Below are 18,567 nucleotides of genomic sequence, written 5' to 3'. Positions count from 1 at the left end.
AATTAAAGGCTATGTTCTTCTTGGTCTCTTGCTTTGCTTAAGAGAGCTGGACAATGAATAAGGATAACAAGAGAATTATTGATGCCTTTGAGTTGTGATATTGGAGAAAAGTACTGAACATCCCATGAAATGCTAAAAGAATAATCAGATATGTCTTGGAAGAGGTACAGCTAGACTGCTCCTTGGAGGCAAAGATGATGAAGCTTTGTCTCACATATTTTGGACATGTTGCTAGGACAGGCTATTCCTTGGAGAGGGCCATAATGCTTGGGAAAGTGAAGGGTCAATGAAAGAAAGGAAGACTCTTAATGAGATAGATTGACACAGTTGACAGCGACAATGGGCTCCAGTATGTCAGAGATTGAAAAGATGGCACAGTATAGGGCAGGGTTCAGATCTCTTGTTCAGATGGTCATTATGAGTGATTCTTGACTCAACAGGACCTACCAACAACAACATTCCTGCCTTCAGGCATACTCTATAATTATTTTGGAGCAAGGGGGTAGCTGATGGGAAGAGGACTCTCAAGTGGGCAGGATAATTTCATCCTGATTATTATAGCTTCCCACCCTGCTTACCAAATCCTGGGACTGATGGAGAGAAAGACCCAATGCTTTTTGAATGAAGCCCAGCCCGTGGATAGTGTGAGGCTGGTTGTAGTCCCTGATATGCTGGATTTAAATCTATCCAGAATTAAGTTGCTTAGAAATGCAGCCCAAAGCAGGTAAACTCCATCTTAAATCTAAATAGTAGCACAAGACCAGTGTGCCAGTCAGGAGGCTCTAGATGGCTGATACAGTTTAGCTATTGGCTACTAGCCAAAATGTTGGTAGTTTGAGCCCACCCAGAAGTGTTTTAGAAGAAAAGTCTGGTGATCACCTTTAAAAAGGTCACAGCCATGAAACCTCTATGGAAGTCAGTGCTCATATACTTGAGGTAGCTTCAGGTCAGCATAGACTCAATAGCTATTTAGGTTTGTTGTATGCCAAACATTAGTCCAGACCCTGGAAAGTAGTTACCATAAAAATGCATGAATCCTGCTCTTGGTGAGTTTGGGATCTAGACAATCATCAAATGATTCCAGGGGACATTTGAGATAAAAGCTCTAATAGAATGAAGAATGTTCAATCTTGATATTTAACCCTATAACAAGACTGACTTAAACTGAGGGCTCAGCGAAATCTTCTCCAAGGAATTATTGACATGTAAGGACTAAGTGAAAGCTAACTAGACAAAATGTGTCTACTACTGGGATACTTGGAAGGATCTTCCTGAAGAAAAGGTACAAAACAATGGCAGAAACCCTGTTGGTGAATGAATATAGTTCGTGATTGAAGCAAAGTTAGTGTTATGGAAGTGTGAAGAATAAGATGGCAGAACAGGAGACAATGCAGGTTGGTCAGCCAGGATAAGCATTTGGGTTTTGCTCTCAGAAATACTAGGGATCCAGACAGTGGAGGATTTTAAGATATAACTGGACAGGTAGCCAATTGCTGCAGAATCAGTTCTGACTCAAAACAACTCCATATGTGTCAGAATAGAATTATGCTCTGAAAGATTTCCAGTGACTGCCATTTTGGAATAAGTTGACAAACAATTTTACTGAGGTTTCTCTGAGTGGTATCAAACCTTAAACCTCTTGGGAGTTTGTTTCATTTTGGTTTTTTAAATATTCCTTTTAGACCATTCTTCCTCTCATCTGTTCTACTGCAGTGTTCAGTATCTGTCCACTCTTTTCCCATTCTCTGCCAACCCTACCCCTATCTGTCTGTCCTGTTTTATAACAGCAGTGTTATACAGTATTTGTCCTTTTGTAACTGAGATATTTCACTCAGCATAATTTCCTCCAGGCTCCCCTAAGTCGTATAATGCTTTATGAATTCATTGTTTTGCAGTGTTGCATAATATTTCATTATGTGAATGTACCATAGTTTTCTGTCCATTCATTTGTTGTTGGGCATTTGGGTTGCTTTCATCTCTTTTCTATTGTGAACAATGCAGCAATAAACATGGGTGTGCATACATCTGTTTGAGTGTTGCTCTAGATTTGTTAGGGTATATTCCGAGTAGTGGAATTACTGGGTCAACTGGTATATCTATTTCCAACGTTTGGAAAAACCCAGATAGCCTTCTTAGTGATTGCACCACTTTACACTGCTACCAGCAGTGAATAAGAGTTCTAATTTCTCCACAACCTCACCAGCATTTGTTGTTTGTTTTTCCGTTTAACTTTGCTCTTGTTGCTGGCAACCTTCAACATTTTGGTTATCAACTAAGTGTGTTAACCGTCTATACTATCCAGGGACTTCAGAATGTTTTCCATGAAGAACTCTTAGACTGCACTGGCATGAAAGGGTTGAAAAGACAATAGTAGTCAGAAGTGGGGGTGAGACGAAACTAGTGAGGAGTAGCCTTCAGAATCTCAAGGAAAGTTTAATGTGGAAAGGAAGAATGTACAGAAGCATCCAGATTAAACTAGGACAGAAGGCATCTGTTTTAAAGGAAGCAAAAGCCAAGCAAAAGAATAATTGAGTTTTTAATTAAAACCAGTGTATGCCTTTCTACTAAGCTGAGATATCTTTCTTCGTCACCACCCTTGTGTCTTCCCTTGATCCACTAATCAAAGCTTCTGACTACAGAGCAGGAGTTTTTTTTTAGTCCCTACCCTAAATATGTCTATGTCTTGGCATGACTCTAAACATCTTGAAATCTGTTTCTTTATAGTCTTTGAGAAATATACACCTCATGAGATGACTAATATAGAGTATTTTACAAAGTAAGAACAGCTGGTGATTCTTATGCTGAGTTGATCATGGATTAAATAACTTTCAAATTACTTTTTTGATTATAGTAACGATATCAAGTCGTATTTCCTATTTTTCATGTATATTCAATAGTCCAGAAAATGCATAGATCCTCAATTAGATTGAAAATCTCTAGGGGCAGCGATTGGCCTCTCCTTTTGTGGTATGTTCCCAGTGTTTAGTAACTGGGGAGCTAATAGCCCATGAAAGCTTTCATGGTTCTGTAACTCCTACTTTACAAGACCTACTTTACGAGAAACTCAGAAGATCTTGGTGTTAGAGGGGAAGGAAACATGTCAGCCATGGCTGAAGTTATTTCCATATCTGTAATATTTGCCCGAGTTGTTGGAACCTCTTTAAAGAAAGCACAAGGCTGTCCTGTATAATCTATGAGATAAATGCCCCGAGATAAATCTCTCACTTTGTTACAGTGTGTAAATCAATGTCCTGGGCATCGCTCAACTCTACAATGGAATTGACCCACTTGAGCACCTTGTCAGTGATATATGATATCATCCACATTCACCAATTTGTAGGTTTTTATGGACTGATGAAATGAGATCTGGATGAATGTATTGTAAATCACTCTAACTGCTTTGATATAAAATTATTCCACTATGTGGTTCTTTTTGTTACTTGGAAGTTAGTGCTGGCACCATTAAATTTAACATAACACTAGCAAATGACCTGGTGATTTCCCTTAAACTAGAATAATTTAGATTAGAACATCTTGTACTTTCCTAACCTCTGCCCCATAGTTTGGGCCTTATCCATTTATCTCTGAAGTCAAAATGCTTAGTATACTGATTTTCTCTCTCCTGTTCTTTTAGGTCTCGCAGAATCGGTGAAATTCCACTTCACAGGTAAAGAATTTCGTTTCAGTGTTATTATTGTTGTTGTCTATAATCAAGTCAGAACTGACTCATAGCTGACTGTGTAGGAGGCAGTAAATCACACGGAAGGAGATTGCCCATCTTTCTTCTGGAGAGCTGCTGGTGGATTTGAACTTCATGCCTTTGGGTAGACAGCACAGCTCTTTACCACTAAGCCCCAAAAAGGTGGTTAAATTTTATTAGAAAATTCTATTTTCCTTTTCTTTTTCTAGTCTTTTGTTTTGATTCTTTATCATTACTTTTAAGAATATTTTTTAAGAGCCATATAAATGTTACATGGTCTATTATAAACCACATGGCTTGTTTACTAACCTGGCATTCATAGGAAAAGAAAAACAAATTAACAAACAAGCAAAAAGTCCACCAAGGATAGCAAAAATTAATATTGTAAGGCTCATTTCATCTTGTCTTAATATCTATTTGAAAAAGTAACTGATAGTGATTAAGAGCCTCAGCTCTGGATCCAGCCTGCATGATGTTCAGTCCACTCCAGGAAGGTTTTGTAACCCACTGTGCCTGACAATTGAAGGTCTTTGACTTATGATAGGCTTCCACTCTAACACCTCCCTTATAGATTGATTCTAACTTGAAGACTTCATTTGTGGTGATTTGGTTGTTGCTCTCATTATTACCTATTATATTGTAATAAATCATGATATTTAATATCTTTGGATGAAAATCTTCTGAGAATGATAGCATCTGTAAATTATGCATATATGTAGTGCATATTACTAGCAATGAGGTATTTTTTTAAAAAAAGGGAAAAGAAAGCAGTATTTATAAAAGCAGATATGTGATAAATTCAGGACTACTTGTATGCGTAAAGTGCCAAGAATAGTGAGACTAATGAGTGATATACAATCATCTTTAAATCACGCTTTCTCTCAGCTAACAGTTGCACCCAGTCTTGAGTAGAGCCTTTACTTGATGGTTGGGAGTGCAGGGTGGGGGAAAGTAAGGTGGCCCAGAAAGGTAAGGAAGAAACCTGTGTGTAGACACCCTCAACATCCTAGTTTTAGTTCACAGAGAAATAGAAACTGAATACTAGTAAGCAAAAGCAGTTTGATATGTAAATATACTGTGTCAGCACAGGTACGTAGATTGTTTGATTTAGAATGAAGTTCCCCACTGCCATTCAGTCAATTCTGCCTCATGGTAACCCTCCATTGGGGTTTCCAACACTGTAAATCTTACCAAGAGCAGACTGCCCCACTTTCTCCTGCCAAGCATCTGACAGTTTTTAACTACCAACTTTTTGTTAACAGTTTAGCAGATAACCCACTATGCCACCAGAACTCCATAGAGTAAACTTAATTGATTATAAGTTGCCTTAAATAATTATTTGCTGCTGTTAGGTCCTGTCAAGTCAAGTATGACTCAAAACAACCCTACAAACAAGAGATCTGAACTCGGTGCTATCCTGTGCCATCTTCACACTTCCTGACACACAAGAGCCCATTGCAGCCGTCACTGTGTCAATCCACCTGTCTTCCTCTCCTTTGCCAACCCTCTGCCTTTCCACTTCTCCTAGCAACATGCCCAAAGTATGTAAGGCAAAGCCTCATCATTCTTGCCTCCAAAGAGCACTCTGGCTGAACCTTCTCCAAGACCTATCTGTTTGTTCTTTGGCCGTCCATGGGATGCTCAGTGCTCTTCTCCAACATCATAGCACAAAGGCATCAATTCTTTTTCTGTTAGCCCTATTCACTGTCCAGCTCTCAGATGTACAGCAAGCAAATGTTGTTGTTGTTATGTGCCATGGAGTCACCTGCAATTCATAGTGATCCTATGTACAACAGCCCTAAACCCTGCTCTATCCTGTGCCAATCTCAATTGTCTCCGATACAAGTACTCCCATTACCCCAGTCACTGAATCAATTTATCTCATCAAGGGTTTTCCTCTCTTGCACTGTCCCTCCAGCTTCTCAAGCATAACGTCCCTCTCCAAGGACTGGTTGCTCCTTGCAACATGTCTAAAGTATGTGACATGAAGCCTCAGAATCCTTGCCTCCAAGGAGCAACCTGGCTTAACCCTTTCCAGGATGAACCTGTTCATTCTCTTAGCAATCCATGGAATATTCTCTTCTCCAGGACCATAGCTCAAAGGCATCAATTGTCCTTCTATCATCTCTAGTCATTGTCCAGCTCTCTGATGCATAGCAAGTGATTACAAAGACCATGGCCTGTATCAGGTACACCTTAGTCTCCAGATTGACATCGCTCTTCAGTACATTGGAGAGGTCTCTAACAGCAGTCTTTCCCAACATAGTACATCTTTTAATTTCCTGAAATCAGCCAGGAAATTAAAAGTAAATTTATATTAAGTAATAATTAGTTGTAAAAAAACCCCAGTTACTAAGGTGTGAATGACTATTCTATTAAAGTCAACAATCTCTATGTCCTGCTCCATTTCTTGTAGGCATAATTCTTTGGTAGAAGAGAAAGCTATCTTCTTCAAACATCCAGCTTTTTCTTTCCTTTGATGATTAAAAAACAAAATCACATGCCTATAGTTAACATGAATCAATAATAAATTTCAGTGTTATTTCATTATTAATATGAACTCAATATCAACTCATTTCTAGAGTTGCCTCTAGGTGATACACAAAGTCAATAATACTGTAACAAATTATAATGCTCTATGTTTTACAAAGTACTTGAAAATGTATTGCTTAACCCTAAGAACAGTATTGTGGGGAGAGAATTATTTAACTGAGAAGGCTAAGCATCATGGGAGAGTAAGTTATTTGCATCACATCTTTGGTAAGGACTTGGTGGGTGCCCGTGAGTGAATCTGTACTCACAGTGACTTTATGTGACAGAATAGAATTACCCCATAAGGTTTTCCAGACTACATTTTACACGAGCTGACCACTGAGCCTGTGGTGTACAAAGCCACTAAGTGGGTTCACATTGCCGACTGACTTTTAAGGTAGCAGCCAAGTGCTTCAGTCTGTCACTCAGCCTGGCCACTTTGATAGAGTAGGACCAAGATGCAGTAATCGTTTCTGTAGTCTGTGATAATTAGTTTAGTGTGATCTGTATTGGTGTTAGTCATGAAAAATAGTGTCACAGTAGGGGACTAGTTTGGTTTCCAAGGCCCGGCTTCCATCTGATAGTTTAAGTAGGTGAGAGAGTTAACAATTAACTCCTTCCAAGTTAAGCGATCCCTCAAGTTAAGCTATCAAGGAAAGGATTAGGACCTTGGGCTGACCTTAAAATTAGTTTGTTTCTGCCTCAAGTTTCTTCTCTCTTTTGATGAATACTTTTGTAATTTAGTAGGAAGAAAAGAATTTCCTGTAGGGGTGCTTTTGAGGGAGCATTTTCAATTAGGCAGATAATGAACTGTAGTAGCAGTAAGCCCAAGCCTTGACATTCACCAGTAGAAAGCAGAACAACTCATATGATTAATCAGCCGCGATGAGGAACAGTTCTGATGTTCCTGGCTTGGTCCGATTCAGGGATTCAAGACCAGGGTAATCACTACAGTGCAGTCCAGAGCAAGGAGAAGGAACAAGACAGTGTTTCCAGGGAGTCTGAACCAGTGAGACAGCATTGCTGTTTCTCAGGGAGATGATGAAGCGTGAATGCTAACATTTTTGTTATAAGTTCTTGAATTTGCTTGTAAAACCTGCCCCTAAGGAGTGAGGGTTTTTTCCTTGAGTACGTATCATGCTTGGAAGGGTTGAGGAACAGCACAGGATGGGAAGATTCTGGATGAGCTAGTTTGACACAGTAACTGAGGTAATGAGGGTAGGTGTGACAGAGTCAGGGAGATTGGCTCAGGATAGAGCAGGGGTCAGAACTATTGTACATAGGGTTGCTATGAGTTGTAGTCTACTCAGTGGCACATGACAACAAACAACAACAATAGACCACAAAAAATAGCCCCCGCCCCCATTTACTTATAAATACAATGGCTTGCCTGGTTACACAGAAAAGCTGTATGGTATGACAAAAGCCATCCTTCAGACTTTCCTCAGTTGCATCTCTAGTGTTGATGTCATCTGGTGCCACATCCCTCAAGCCCCATACCACTAGGCCATACAGTGTTCTTAGTCATGTTAATTGTCAATTTGAATAGAACAGTATGGGGCAAACTGAATTCTAACCTGTCATAGGTTATTTGAATGCCCACAGATTTGTTCTATAACTTTCATTTGCATTAAGTTACACAATTATTGGTTACAATATTATTAATAACTGAGCAGGAGTCTTTTTCTCCTTACTCACTTTCAAAAAGTGCTGATATATAATTATAAATACTAATTGCTATAATATTATACTTAAAACATTGGAAAATCTGACAAAATTATTGACAAGCAAAACCACAGATGTCAACACCAACAGAAATGATTTTCTGAGGGTACAGATGCTGCACGTGCAAATGAAACCACATGATCCGAAGCATCATTGTAATTGGGCATCAGTGACAACTCTGACTGGAGCATATTGGAAAGCTCAAAAGGTAAAAACTAGCACACAGAATTAGCCTTGTAGGTATATTTTTTCATATTAGCTGGGCTTTGATGTTATTGTTACGTGCTGTTGTGTTGCCTGCAACCCATAGCAACCCTATGTAAAACAGCCCTAAACTACAAGTTCTTCCTGTGTGATTTTCAGCTTCTGAAAATTTACTAGGAGGTCACTTCTGACCTCATTGTGACTGGAAGACATACAACAGCAACCATAACAACCACATACTTCCTCTTAAGAAGCTAGAAAAAGAAGAGAAAAATAAATATGGAGTAAGTACGAGAGAATATTGAATGTCAGAGGTGAAGTTTTAAGAAAAATAGTAGAGAATTAATAAAAGTAAAAGCTGTTATGTAAAAAAATTAATAAAATTGTAAGTCCCTACCAAAATTGACCAAAAGACATATAGAAGAAAAGGAATGAGGAAGTGGAAGTGAGACAAAATACAAAAAAGAATAACAGAAATTAAGAATTTCTTCAAGATCTACAGACATTCAAAAAACTGTAAGTTATATACAACTTGAGCCAATATGTGAGAATTGTGAAGTATCTGAGAATTCATCTTTTTAAATAAAATTTTTCTTTTAAAAACAAAAACATAGCCCAAAATAAAAAAAGACAGCCCTTAACCTTGCTCTAACCTATGCTAATCTTACTGTCTCTGACACACCTACCCCCATTACCCCAGTCACTGAATCAATCCACCTTATTGAGGGTATTTCTCTCTTGTGCCATCCTTCCATCCTCCCAAGCATGACGTCTCTCTCCAAGGACTGGTTGCTCCTTGCAACACGTCCAGAATTATGCTTTAGAATCCTTGCCTTGCCTACAATGAGCATCCTGGTCTCACCCTCCCTAGGACGAACCTGTTCCTTCTTCTAGCAGTCCATGGTATATTCAATACTCTTTTCCAGTACCACAGCTCAAAGGCATCAATTATCCTTCTATTATCCCTAGTCATTGTCCATCTCTCTGATGCATAGCAAGTGATTGCAAAGATTATAGCCTGGATCAGGCACACTTTAGTCTCCAGACTGACCTCATTGCTTTTCAGTACTTTGGAGAAGTCTTTGACAGCAGACTTCCCCAATGTAATTTGCCTTTTAATTTCCTGGCTGCTAGTACCAAGGGTTTACAAAATACTTTTAAATTGTTTTTATTTTATGCTGGTCTTCATACAAAATTTATATACATTGTGTTTCATTTATATATATTGTGTTTCACACATTCCTCTGTTCACATTGTTTCATAGTATTGCTCTCACAGATTGTGTTTATAAAATTAATCACCATTGATCAGTGCTCATGATTACACCACCTTTTCAGGTCCCCATGAGTTCTTTCCTAATTCTCTCAGCTCCTCATTCTATCTACATAGTTTATTATTTTAAGGAAAAATATCCAACTTATAACAAAAATAGCTCTAACAATAGAAATATTTTATAACCTCAGATTACAAAATATTTTTGTTGTTAGATATATTTTGTTGTAACTTGGATATTTGTACTTAAAATAATAAACTTCGAATCTGACACTGCACAAAAGAATTATTGACAGTCATTTTGATATTACTCAGTACAATTGGACCAGCATATTCCATTAGTGATACCATTGACTTTCTGTATCCGGAAAATAATATGTTCAAGATTTCCTGGGTTTTTTCCACCACTTAAAAAAATAGTTACATTTTACACTTGAGGAGGACCTGAAGCACTTGCTGCAGAGGGTCAAGGACTGCATCCTTCAATGTGGATTGAGGCTCAATGTCAAGAAGACAAAGATTCTCACCACTGGGCCAATTGGCAGCATCAGGATGGATGGTGAAGCGATTGAGATTGTTCACAGCTTTAGTCTGCTTGGCTCCACAATCAACACTCTTGGCACCAGCAGCCAGGAAATTAAAAGATGTATTGCGATGGGAAAGTCTGCTGTTAGGGGCCTCTCTAAAGTACTGAAGGGCAACAGTGTCTCTGGAGACTAAGGTGCATCTGATACAGGCCATGATCTTTTCGATCACTTGTTATGCGTTAGAGAGCTGGACAATGACCAGGGAGGATAGAAGGAGAATTGATGCTTTTGAGCTTTGGTGTTGGAGAAGAGTGCTGAGGGTACCATGGACTGCTAGGAAAACAAACAGATTCATCCTGGAAAGGGTTAAACCAGGAGGCTCCTTCGAGGCAAGGATTCTGAGGGTTTATCTGACATACTTCGGTCATGTTGTAAGGAGAGACCGGTCCTTGAAGAAGGACATCGTGCTTGGGAGGGTGGAGGGCAGGCGCAGGAGGGGAAAGCCCTCTAAGAGATGGATTGATTTGGTGACTGGGGTAATTGGGTTGAGTGTGTCAGAGACAATGAGATTGGCACAGGACAGAACAGAGTTTAGGGCTGTTTTACATAGGGTCACTATGAGTTGCAAGCATCTTGACGGCACATAACAACAACAACAGCAACAAAAGGAGAAATGCCACTTTGATGGTTAAAGTTTGCCTGGCCTAAGATTATTTGTTTTGGTGAGCAGATGTGTCAGAGTCCGTGAGACTGGCTCAGGACAGGGCTGGCTTCAGAGTTTATTGTACATAGGGTCACTATGAGTTACAGGCAACTTGACAACACATAAAACAACATATGCATATAAAAGCTGGACAGTGAAAACAGAAGGAAAAAAATGAGTATTTGAGATGTGGTTTAGGCCAAGATTATTGAAGGTATTGTGGACTTCTAGAAGTGAACAGATTAATCTTAGAACAAATAAAACTGTTCCTTAGAGGTGGGCATAGTGAGATGTCAGCATGCTTACTTTGCATACAACACTTCTCAGACCAATCCGGACTTTCTCAAGACCAATCCCTGAGAAAAGTTAAACTATTTAGTAAAGGGGCATTGTAAACAAGGGAAGCCTTCAGTGAGATGGATTGCAGCAATACCCACAGCAGCCGTCTCAGACATATCAGAGATTGTGCAGATAGCACAGGATCAGGTAACATTTCATTCTGTTACACGTAAGGTCAGGATTCTTGTCACTACCTCTTTTTCTCCCTGTGGATCATTACAAAGAGACAAATGACTTTTGCTATTTAGGGGACCAGGGAAATAAAAGCAAACTTGTGCATAAGTTGGATCCATTCCAGGGCAATTAACAGCAACAGCACATACTTTGCAATTATTCATTTATTTTTTATTTAACATCCTGTTTCTTCATCTAGATGTCAGAGACCTCAGACAATCCTGAATTTTCTAAAATTTACACAAAACTTTGTATTTCCTTGTTATTATGTGTCACCCAATAGGAACCGATCCATAGCTGACCCTCCAGTGGTTTTCAGAGGCAATTAATCTCATGAGAGAACATTGCCCACCTTTTTGCCTCAGAGCAGCTGGTGGATTCAAATCATGTGCCTTTGGGGTTGCAGTGTAGTTTCTTACCACTAGACACTAGACAGCTTATATTTGATGATCCACGAAGAGAAAGAGATTGAGCAGAAACACAGAGGCAATAGCAATAATTTTGGCACTTGACTGGATGACTAGAAACATACAGTATTCATTCTCACATGGTCACAATTTTTTTTTCTGTTGAGCTTTTCCATACCTTCTCTATGGTGTGTGTTATAAATCTAATCATATCTTTCAGATCTTTTCCCATGGGAAAAAAAATCAACTTTTCAAAAGTGAAAAGACTCCTTAGTGGGAACATTGTACATTGTTTTACTTTGATTAAGAACATGTCAGAGTCATAATAAATTGTTACTGAGGGAGAAACTGAGGAAGGAAACTTATTTCTGATAACCAATTCTTTGAAAAGCTAGGAACTTCTGTTGGCCTAGTGGTAAGAAGTTGTGCTGCAATCTCAAAGGCACATTGTTCAAATCCACAAGCAGCTCCACAGGAGAAGGAGGGGCAGTCTCCTTTCATGTGCTTCTCTGAAAACTTGCTAGAGGGTCAGCTATGGGTTGATTCTGACTCAACAGCACACAATAACATAGAGAGTTAGATATGTCTTGGAGAAGGTTCAGCCGGAATTCTCCTTAGAGGCAAGGATGGCGAAGCTTCGTTTCATATAAGGAAGAGAAGAGAGGAGAGGAGAGGAAGGAGAGGGGAGGGGAGAGGAGACAAGAGGAGGTGCTATTGTAAGGAGGGGCTATTCCTTGGAAAGGGACTTCATGCTTGGGAAGGTGGAGAGTCAGTGAAAGAGAGGAAAACCTTCAACGAGCTGGGTTGACACAGTGACTGCAACAATGGGCCGAATATTTCAGACATGATACGGATGGTGCAGGATAGACAGAGTTCAGATCTATCACTCATGGGTTCACCATGAGTTATACCTGATGGCACATGGTAACAATAAAATGTAGACTTCTGGTGGCCTAGTGGAGAAGGAGCAGTGCTACCAACCCACCCAGCTGCTCCAAGAGAAAAAGGTGGACAGTTTCTTCCCATTTGATTTATTGTTGTTGTTAGTTGCCATCGAGTTGAGTATAACTTAGAGTGACCATGTAACAACAGATCTGAATCCTGTCCTATCCTGTACCATCCTCACAATTTCTGACATGCCTGAATCTATTACTACAGTCACTGCGTCAGTACACCTGCACCTGGGTCTTCCACCCTCTCCAGAGTCACCGGAGGGTCAGCTGTGAGTCACTTTCAGCTCAATGGCAATGAGTTTGAGTTTATGTAAGTGGAGCACACATTTATAATTAGCAGAACACCTCTCTCAATAGCCAATCAATAAAGGCATTGATTGGTGGTGCAAGTTTTCTTTCAAATTGGGCTTTCAGAGAAGGTGATGTATTTAGGTTTGGGAAGGAGGAATTAGAGGAAAGTAGTTGTGCTTTGATTTCCCCCAGGTGCTCAGAGTGTTCACTTGGATGTCAGATAATCCAGGGAAATAAAATCTAAGGTCACAGTTTTGTTCAACAAAGGTGCATTCTATTTATGGCATTACGCATAATGGCCAGATAAAATTGGGTTGCTTGCTTCTGAGCAAGTGCCATTTGCATGGCTATTTTCTGTCCTTTAAATAAATTATTTTTTCAGTGAAACATGAACTGGCATGTCTGAAAGAGAAGTTGTGAAATAAAATATTTCTCTGAAACACTGATGAATGAAGTGCATAAAAAATTAGTTACAGTCTATATTTTAAAAAGCCTATAACAGAATCATTTAAGAGAGCTGTTTTGCCTTACTTTTCTTTCCATTAACATTTATCAAAATCATGTTGTGGACTAATTTTGTTATTATAGATCTATTAGCTTTTTTTTTTTCTTTCCCAGTAGAAAAAGCCTTGTTGGAGTAGCTCAAAGTATCTTGCTTATTTGCTTACCTCTTCTTTTTCTAAACACCTTTCAAAGTGGTTCGGCTTCTGGCTATGTATTTAAAGAAGCAGCCTGAAGGTGACCAGATGACAAGCTGATAGTGTGTGTGTGTGTGTGTGTGTGTGTGTGTGTGTGTGTGTGTGTGTGTTTATTCTTTCTAGTTTCAGATGGAGAGCACACGAGTCCAGAGACAGCCCTCACCATTCACTTGCTTCGCACTGATCAGCAGCCCGCGATGTTCCAGGTCACGGCTCCTCTCCTGGAGGTTGTCCCTGGAGGCAGTGCTTCTATAGGTAAGAATGAGGATCCTGGAAGGAAAAAGAAGTGATTGTGAAAATGGAACCATTTCAGCAGCAGCCCTTGTTGAGCCCTTTTTTGATGTTTGGTGGTAATCAAAAAGCAGTGGCCTCTTCTTAGGGAAGTCCCGCACGTTTTCCCTTTATCCTGCCCTTCTGCCCATTGCCATGCTAATCAAAGCAGCACAGAAAGAAGGAAATAAGCCCTTCAGAGGCCCAGGCTCCGTCATGGAATGCAGCACAGGAGTTTGATTTGTTGCCATCTCTAAAATGTAAAATAACATAGAGGAGAAAGGGCGCAGGGAGCAGGCGTCAATGACTGCTCTCGTTTTTTATCTGAAACGTGAAGACTAATGGGAAGTGACAGATCACAGTAACCTTCAGAAGCAGTGAAGAGTTCGAATTGTCCCTCCAACTTTAATATTTGCTGTTTATTTGTTTCTTAATATATTCACTGATTATGTGTGTATTTTATTAACCAAGCACCTTTCACCAACTCAATGTAAATATTGCTATTTTAATTAGAAAAATTGCTGTTTTAATCTGTATTAGATTTTTATCCAGTTTCTACATGTCGCTTTCCCCCTAAAGTTAATTAGTTATCAGATTTATAAACAATCCATGTACACAAAGATGCTTTCCCATCACCACTTCAGTGTCCCCGGGGCCACCAAGCCATCCTGAAGACAACCTGGCTCTTCTTTAGGTTCAGAGAAAGAAAGGAAGAAACAGTAAAAAGGGATACAGTTAACAGAGATATTTTCTGGAGGAGATTGATTACCCCAGCAATTCATAAATAACCCACCTGTGGGCTCCCCTAAGCAGCATCTTCATTTGTATGATTAGGGAAAGGGTGTTTAGAAATTCAGAACTGCTTTAAAGCAAGTTTTTAGACCTCAACAACTTACCTGCAGTTGCATCGGAACTGACTCAGGGTTAACCCTCCAGCAAGATTTCAGAGGCTATAGCTCTGGTGCCCTTGTGGTAAGCAGTTGCCCTGTCAGTCCAAGGGCATAGGGTTCAGATACAGTAGTCTCCTGCAGTTTGATTTACTGTCTTCTCAAAACCCAGTGGAAGATCAGCTATAAATCTATTCCAACTCCATGGTACCTAACAACAAGAAAAAAAGAGAATATTAACCCATCTTTCTCCCATAAAGCAACTGGTGAATTTGAACAGTTCACCTTTAGGTTGGCAGCACAGCTCCCTGCCTGCTAGGCCACCAGAGCTCCCTAAAATTTTAGAAGAGTCTGCTATATTGTCAGTTTTTATTCTTTTATGCTTGATTGATCACAAAATAAAAAAGAAAACTCTACTGCCACTTGAATCATTTCTCCTGGGAAACAAATGGCTAGTGGACTTGAACTACAGGCCTTTTGGTTAATGGGCTAGTGTGTAGCACTCTACACCACTAGGGCTTCTTGGGTTAAATGGCGCTTTCTGATAGATAACATCCAGCCTGGTCTGTGGTTTTAATGTATACACATATATGGTTTTAAGTGTGCCATTCTCTCACCATGTTTTCTTTTCTGACTGCAGGACTTCAGTTGTTAGTGAGAAATGCTGACCCAGTACCAGAGGAACTCCACTTTGAGCTTCGGAAACCTCCACACCATGGTGTGATCCTTAAGTACACAGCTGAATTCCAAGGACCCATGGTTGCAGGTAGCTTACTCTGCTTGTCAAGATTTTATACTCTACAATCTGTTTTACCAGCGTCACATAAGAAGCAAAGGCCAATGTGTCCTTTTGAGAAAAACTATGAGAATCTATTTAGAAAGGAAGCGGGTGGGGAGGAACCACAACAACAGCATTAGTTTTCAGTCCATTTGTCTGGATATTTGGGATTTATTCCTCTACACCCCCACTGCCACTCTGCAAACTGAGAAGCTATTTCCTCAAACTGTAGGTGGTTAATTTCTGAAACTTTGAGTAAATGCATTTAGAACTTCATCATGTGAGATGTCAATTGCATGTTCTTATAGTTTATTCATGGAGATTAATTTGTCTTCCTAATTTGGTATGGGAATCTTCACAGTGCCATTGACACTGAGACACGGGTGGTAGTAAGTGGATGTCTCTCCATCCACAAAAAGGAATAGGATTTTTTAAGGATTTTGAGAAGGAGATAGAAGGAGACCTAATGACACAGTGTTAAGTGCTGGACTATACTAACCAAATACAACTCTGTGATAGTGTGGCCAGCTTTTCAAAGTAGTATTTATTTTGCCTTCTCCACACATAACTAGTAATGCATGTTAATCATTTAAAAACTATTAGAAAACAGATTATGAACACTTAACTTCAAACCGAGCAGCCCTTATACAGCAAAGTTGCCATGCATTAGAATTTGTTTGATGACAACAGGTTTGGATGTTTTGTTTTTAATAGCAAAGTGAATATTAAAATCACATATCTCAGACACAAAAGGACAAATACTGCATAACACTGCTGTTCTAGAATAGGACTGACATGAGTGATTGAGGGGAGATTAGGAAAAGGGTAGATAGATAATGTACATTGCATTGGAACAGATGAGGGAAGACTATCTGAAAGAAATATATGATTAGATATTATATGAATGAAAGCAAACATTACAAAGTGGACTAGGGGAGAGGGAAGACAAAGTGCAAAAATGAATGAATAAAAATTTAAAAGAAAAAGAACCCAAAAATCCAAATTCCACTGCCGTGGAATTGATTCCAACTCCTAGAAACCCTTTAGGATGGGCTAGAATTGCCATGTAGGGTTTCTAAGTCTGAAACCTTTATGTAAGCATATTGCCACATCCTTCTCCCTCAAAGGAGCTGGTAATCTTTCCGTTGTCAGCAGATCTCCTAAGCACTGAGCCACATAAATCAATGTCAATCCTTCAAATAGGTTCTAACTCATAGCAACCCTCCATTGATACTCCAAGGCTCTAAATTTTAACAAGAGAAGAGTACCTTTTATTTTCCCTTGGAGCTGGTGGATTTGAACCACTGAAGATGCTCAACCTTTGAGATCAGTAATTCAGCTTGCTATTGATGACTATTACCCTTTTCAAATAGTTACTTTGGGATGCTGGATTCAAAACAATAGCTCAGAGAACACACAGAACCATATGTCAAAAGGCTGTGATTCAAGTTAGTAGCAGAATACAGTCACTCAGGACGGCTCCTGAAGCGTACTTGCAGGCCCCACAGCCTTGAGCCTTGGCTTTAGGCCAGTGTTAGAGAGCTGTTAGTCCGACCAATTATGAATATTCACCACCTCCTCCACTCTATACCTCCAATAAACTTGAGCAAAGGCTCTTACCTCTGGTTCCATGGAGGGTAGTAGTGCCAAGATCAGCTCCATCTCATATTTGGTCTCTTGTCCTCTACATCAGCCATGGCTGCCACTTTTGGAGGTCTAGCTGGTGCAAGACTTTCTAACCCTGAAGGAGGCACTCTGCATACATGCTTCTCGTTTGCTTGTGGGGATGTTCTCAAATTCTACTCCTGGATCTGTTCAATTTAATGGAGAGACTAGCTCATCCCCTTGTGGATTAGTAAAACTAGGCAATCCCTTGGTGGGTAGACTAACACACCATATTTGCATATTCCTACCTATCCACATGACAACATCAGAGAAGCCATTTTGAACAATAAACCCTTGACACCATAAATAAGTAGCAAATTTCTTCTCAGTATTCTTACTAGGGATAAATATTTGCCATTGGAAGCAAGTTGAATACTTAGGAACACCTAATTTCCTGTATTTACTGAAGAAAGCAAATATTGTTAGTATAGATCTGTTTTATCCCAAAGGAACTAACTAGGAGTATAACAGTAATAGTCCATTTTCTTTAGCATAATATTTATCTGTGTATAATTACTGTACACTATCAAACACTTGCCTAGCACCACAACTCAAAGACATTGATTATTATGCTGAAGAAGAATATTGAATATACCATGGACTGCTAAGAGAACAAACAAGTCTGTCCTGGAGAGAGTGAAACCAGGCTGCTCCTTGGAAGAAAGGATTTTGAAGATCCCACTGACATATTTTGGGCATGTTGCCAGGAGAGACCAGTCCTTGGAGAGGGACCTCATGCTTGGAAGGGTGGAGGGACAGTACAAGAGAAGAAGACACTGGATGAGATGGATTGATTCAGTGACTGGGGTAATGAGAATTGGTGTGTTGGAGTAAATGAAATTGGCTCAAGATAGAGTAGGGTTCAGACCTGTTGTATATAAGGTCATTGTGAATCGCAAGCAACTCGACAACACATAGCAATAACAGCATCCTAGACTTTTGTTAACTTTTCACCCATTTGCCAATAGGCCAGTTCCTATCCATGGCAATAACATATGTCAGGTTAGAACAGCGTTCTGTAGGGTTTCCAGTGACTTACTGTTTGGAAGTAAATTCTTGATCTTTCTTCTGAGGTGCCTTTAGGTTTATTCAAACCCCCTATCTTTGGCCTAATAGCTGAGCATATTAACTGCATCCGTTAGGCATACAGCATAGACTTCGAAGAATATAGAAAATTAATCAAGTCTCTAATATCTTTATGTAATACTAATTATTAGAGCAAGTAATCTGTTTCATAACACCCAGAAAGCATTTTCTAAACTGTGCTCTGGATTCACTAACAGGTAAGACTCATTCTCTAACATGTCATAAGGAGGATTCCATAATCAGATATGTTTGAGAAGCTTTAAGTTTTACATGTTAAAGATTCTAACATTTAATGAACCCTGCAGTTAATTTTTAAATTTAATCTTATTTTTGTTTAACCCTACTTTCACCAAAAA

The 18,567-nt window shown here is 39.5% G+C and overlaps 1 protein-coding gene across 1 annotated transcript in view; it reads left to right on the top strand.

The window, feature by feature from the left end:
• FRAS1 (Fraser syndrome 1) overlaps positions 1–18,567 on the top strand; it is a 470,336-nt gene that overhangs the window by 287,003 nt on the left and 164,766 nt on the right. Inside the window, exons 33-35 of the mRNA XM_006885294.1 lie at positions 3,635–3,667; positions 13,649–13,780; positions 15,323–15,448. Of these exons, the coding sequence (XP_006885356.1) occupies positions 3,635–3,667; positions 13,649–13,780; positions 15,323–15,448 (291 nt within the window). The remainder of the gene's footprint in view (positions 1–3,634; positions 3,668–13,648; positions 13,781–15,322; positions 15,449–18,567) is intronic.

This window comes from Elephantulus edwardii, unplaced genomic scaffold (assembly GCF_000299155.1).
Source record: "Elephantulus edwardii isolate Elephantulus edwardi_28Jun2011 unplaced genomic scaffold, EleEdw1.0 scaffold00042, whole genome shotgun sequence".
Lineage (NCBI taxonomy): Eukaryota > Metazoa > Chordata > Mammalia > Macroscelidea > Macroscelididae > Elephantulus > Elephantulus edwardii.
This window is presented reverse-complemented; position numbering and strand designations above follow the sequence as displayed.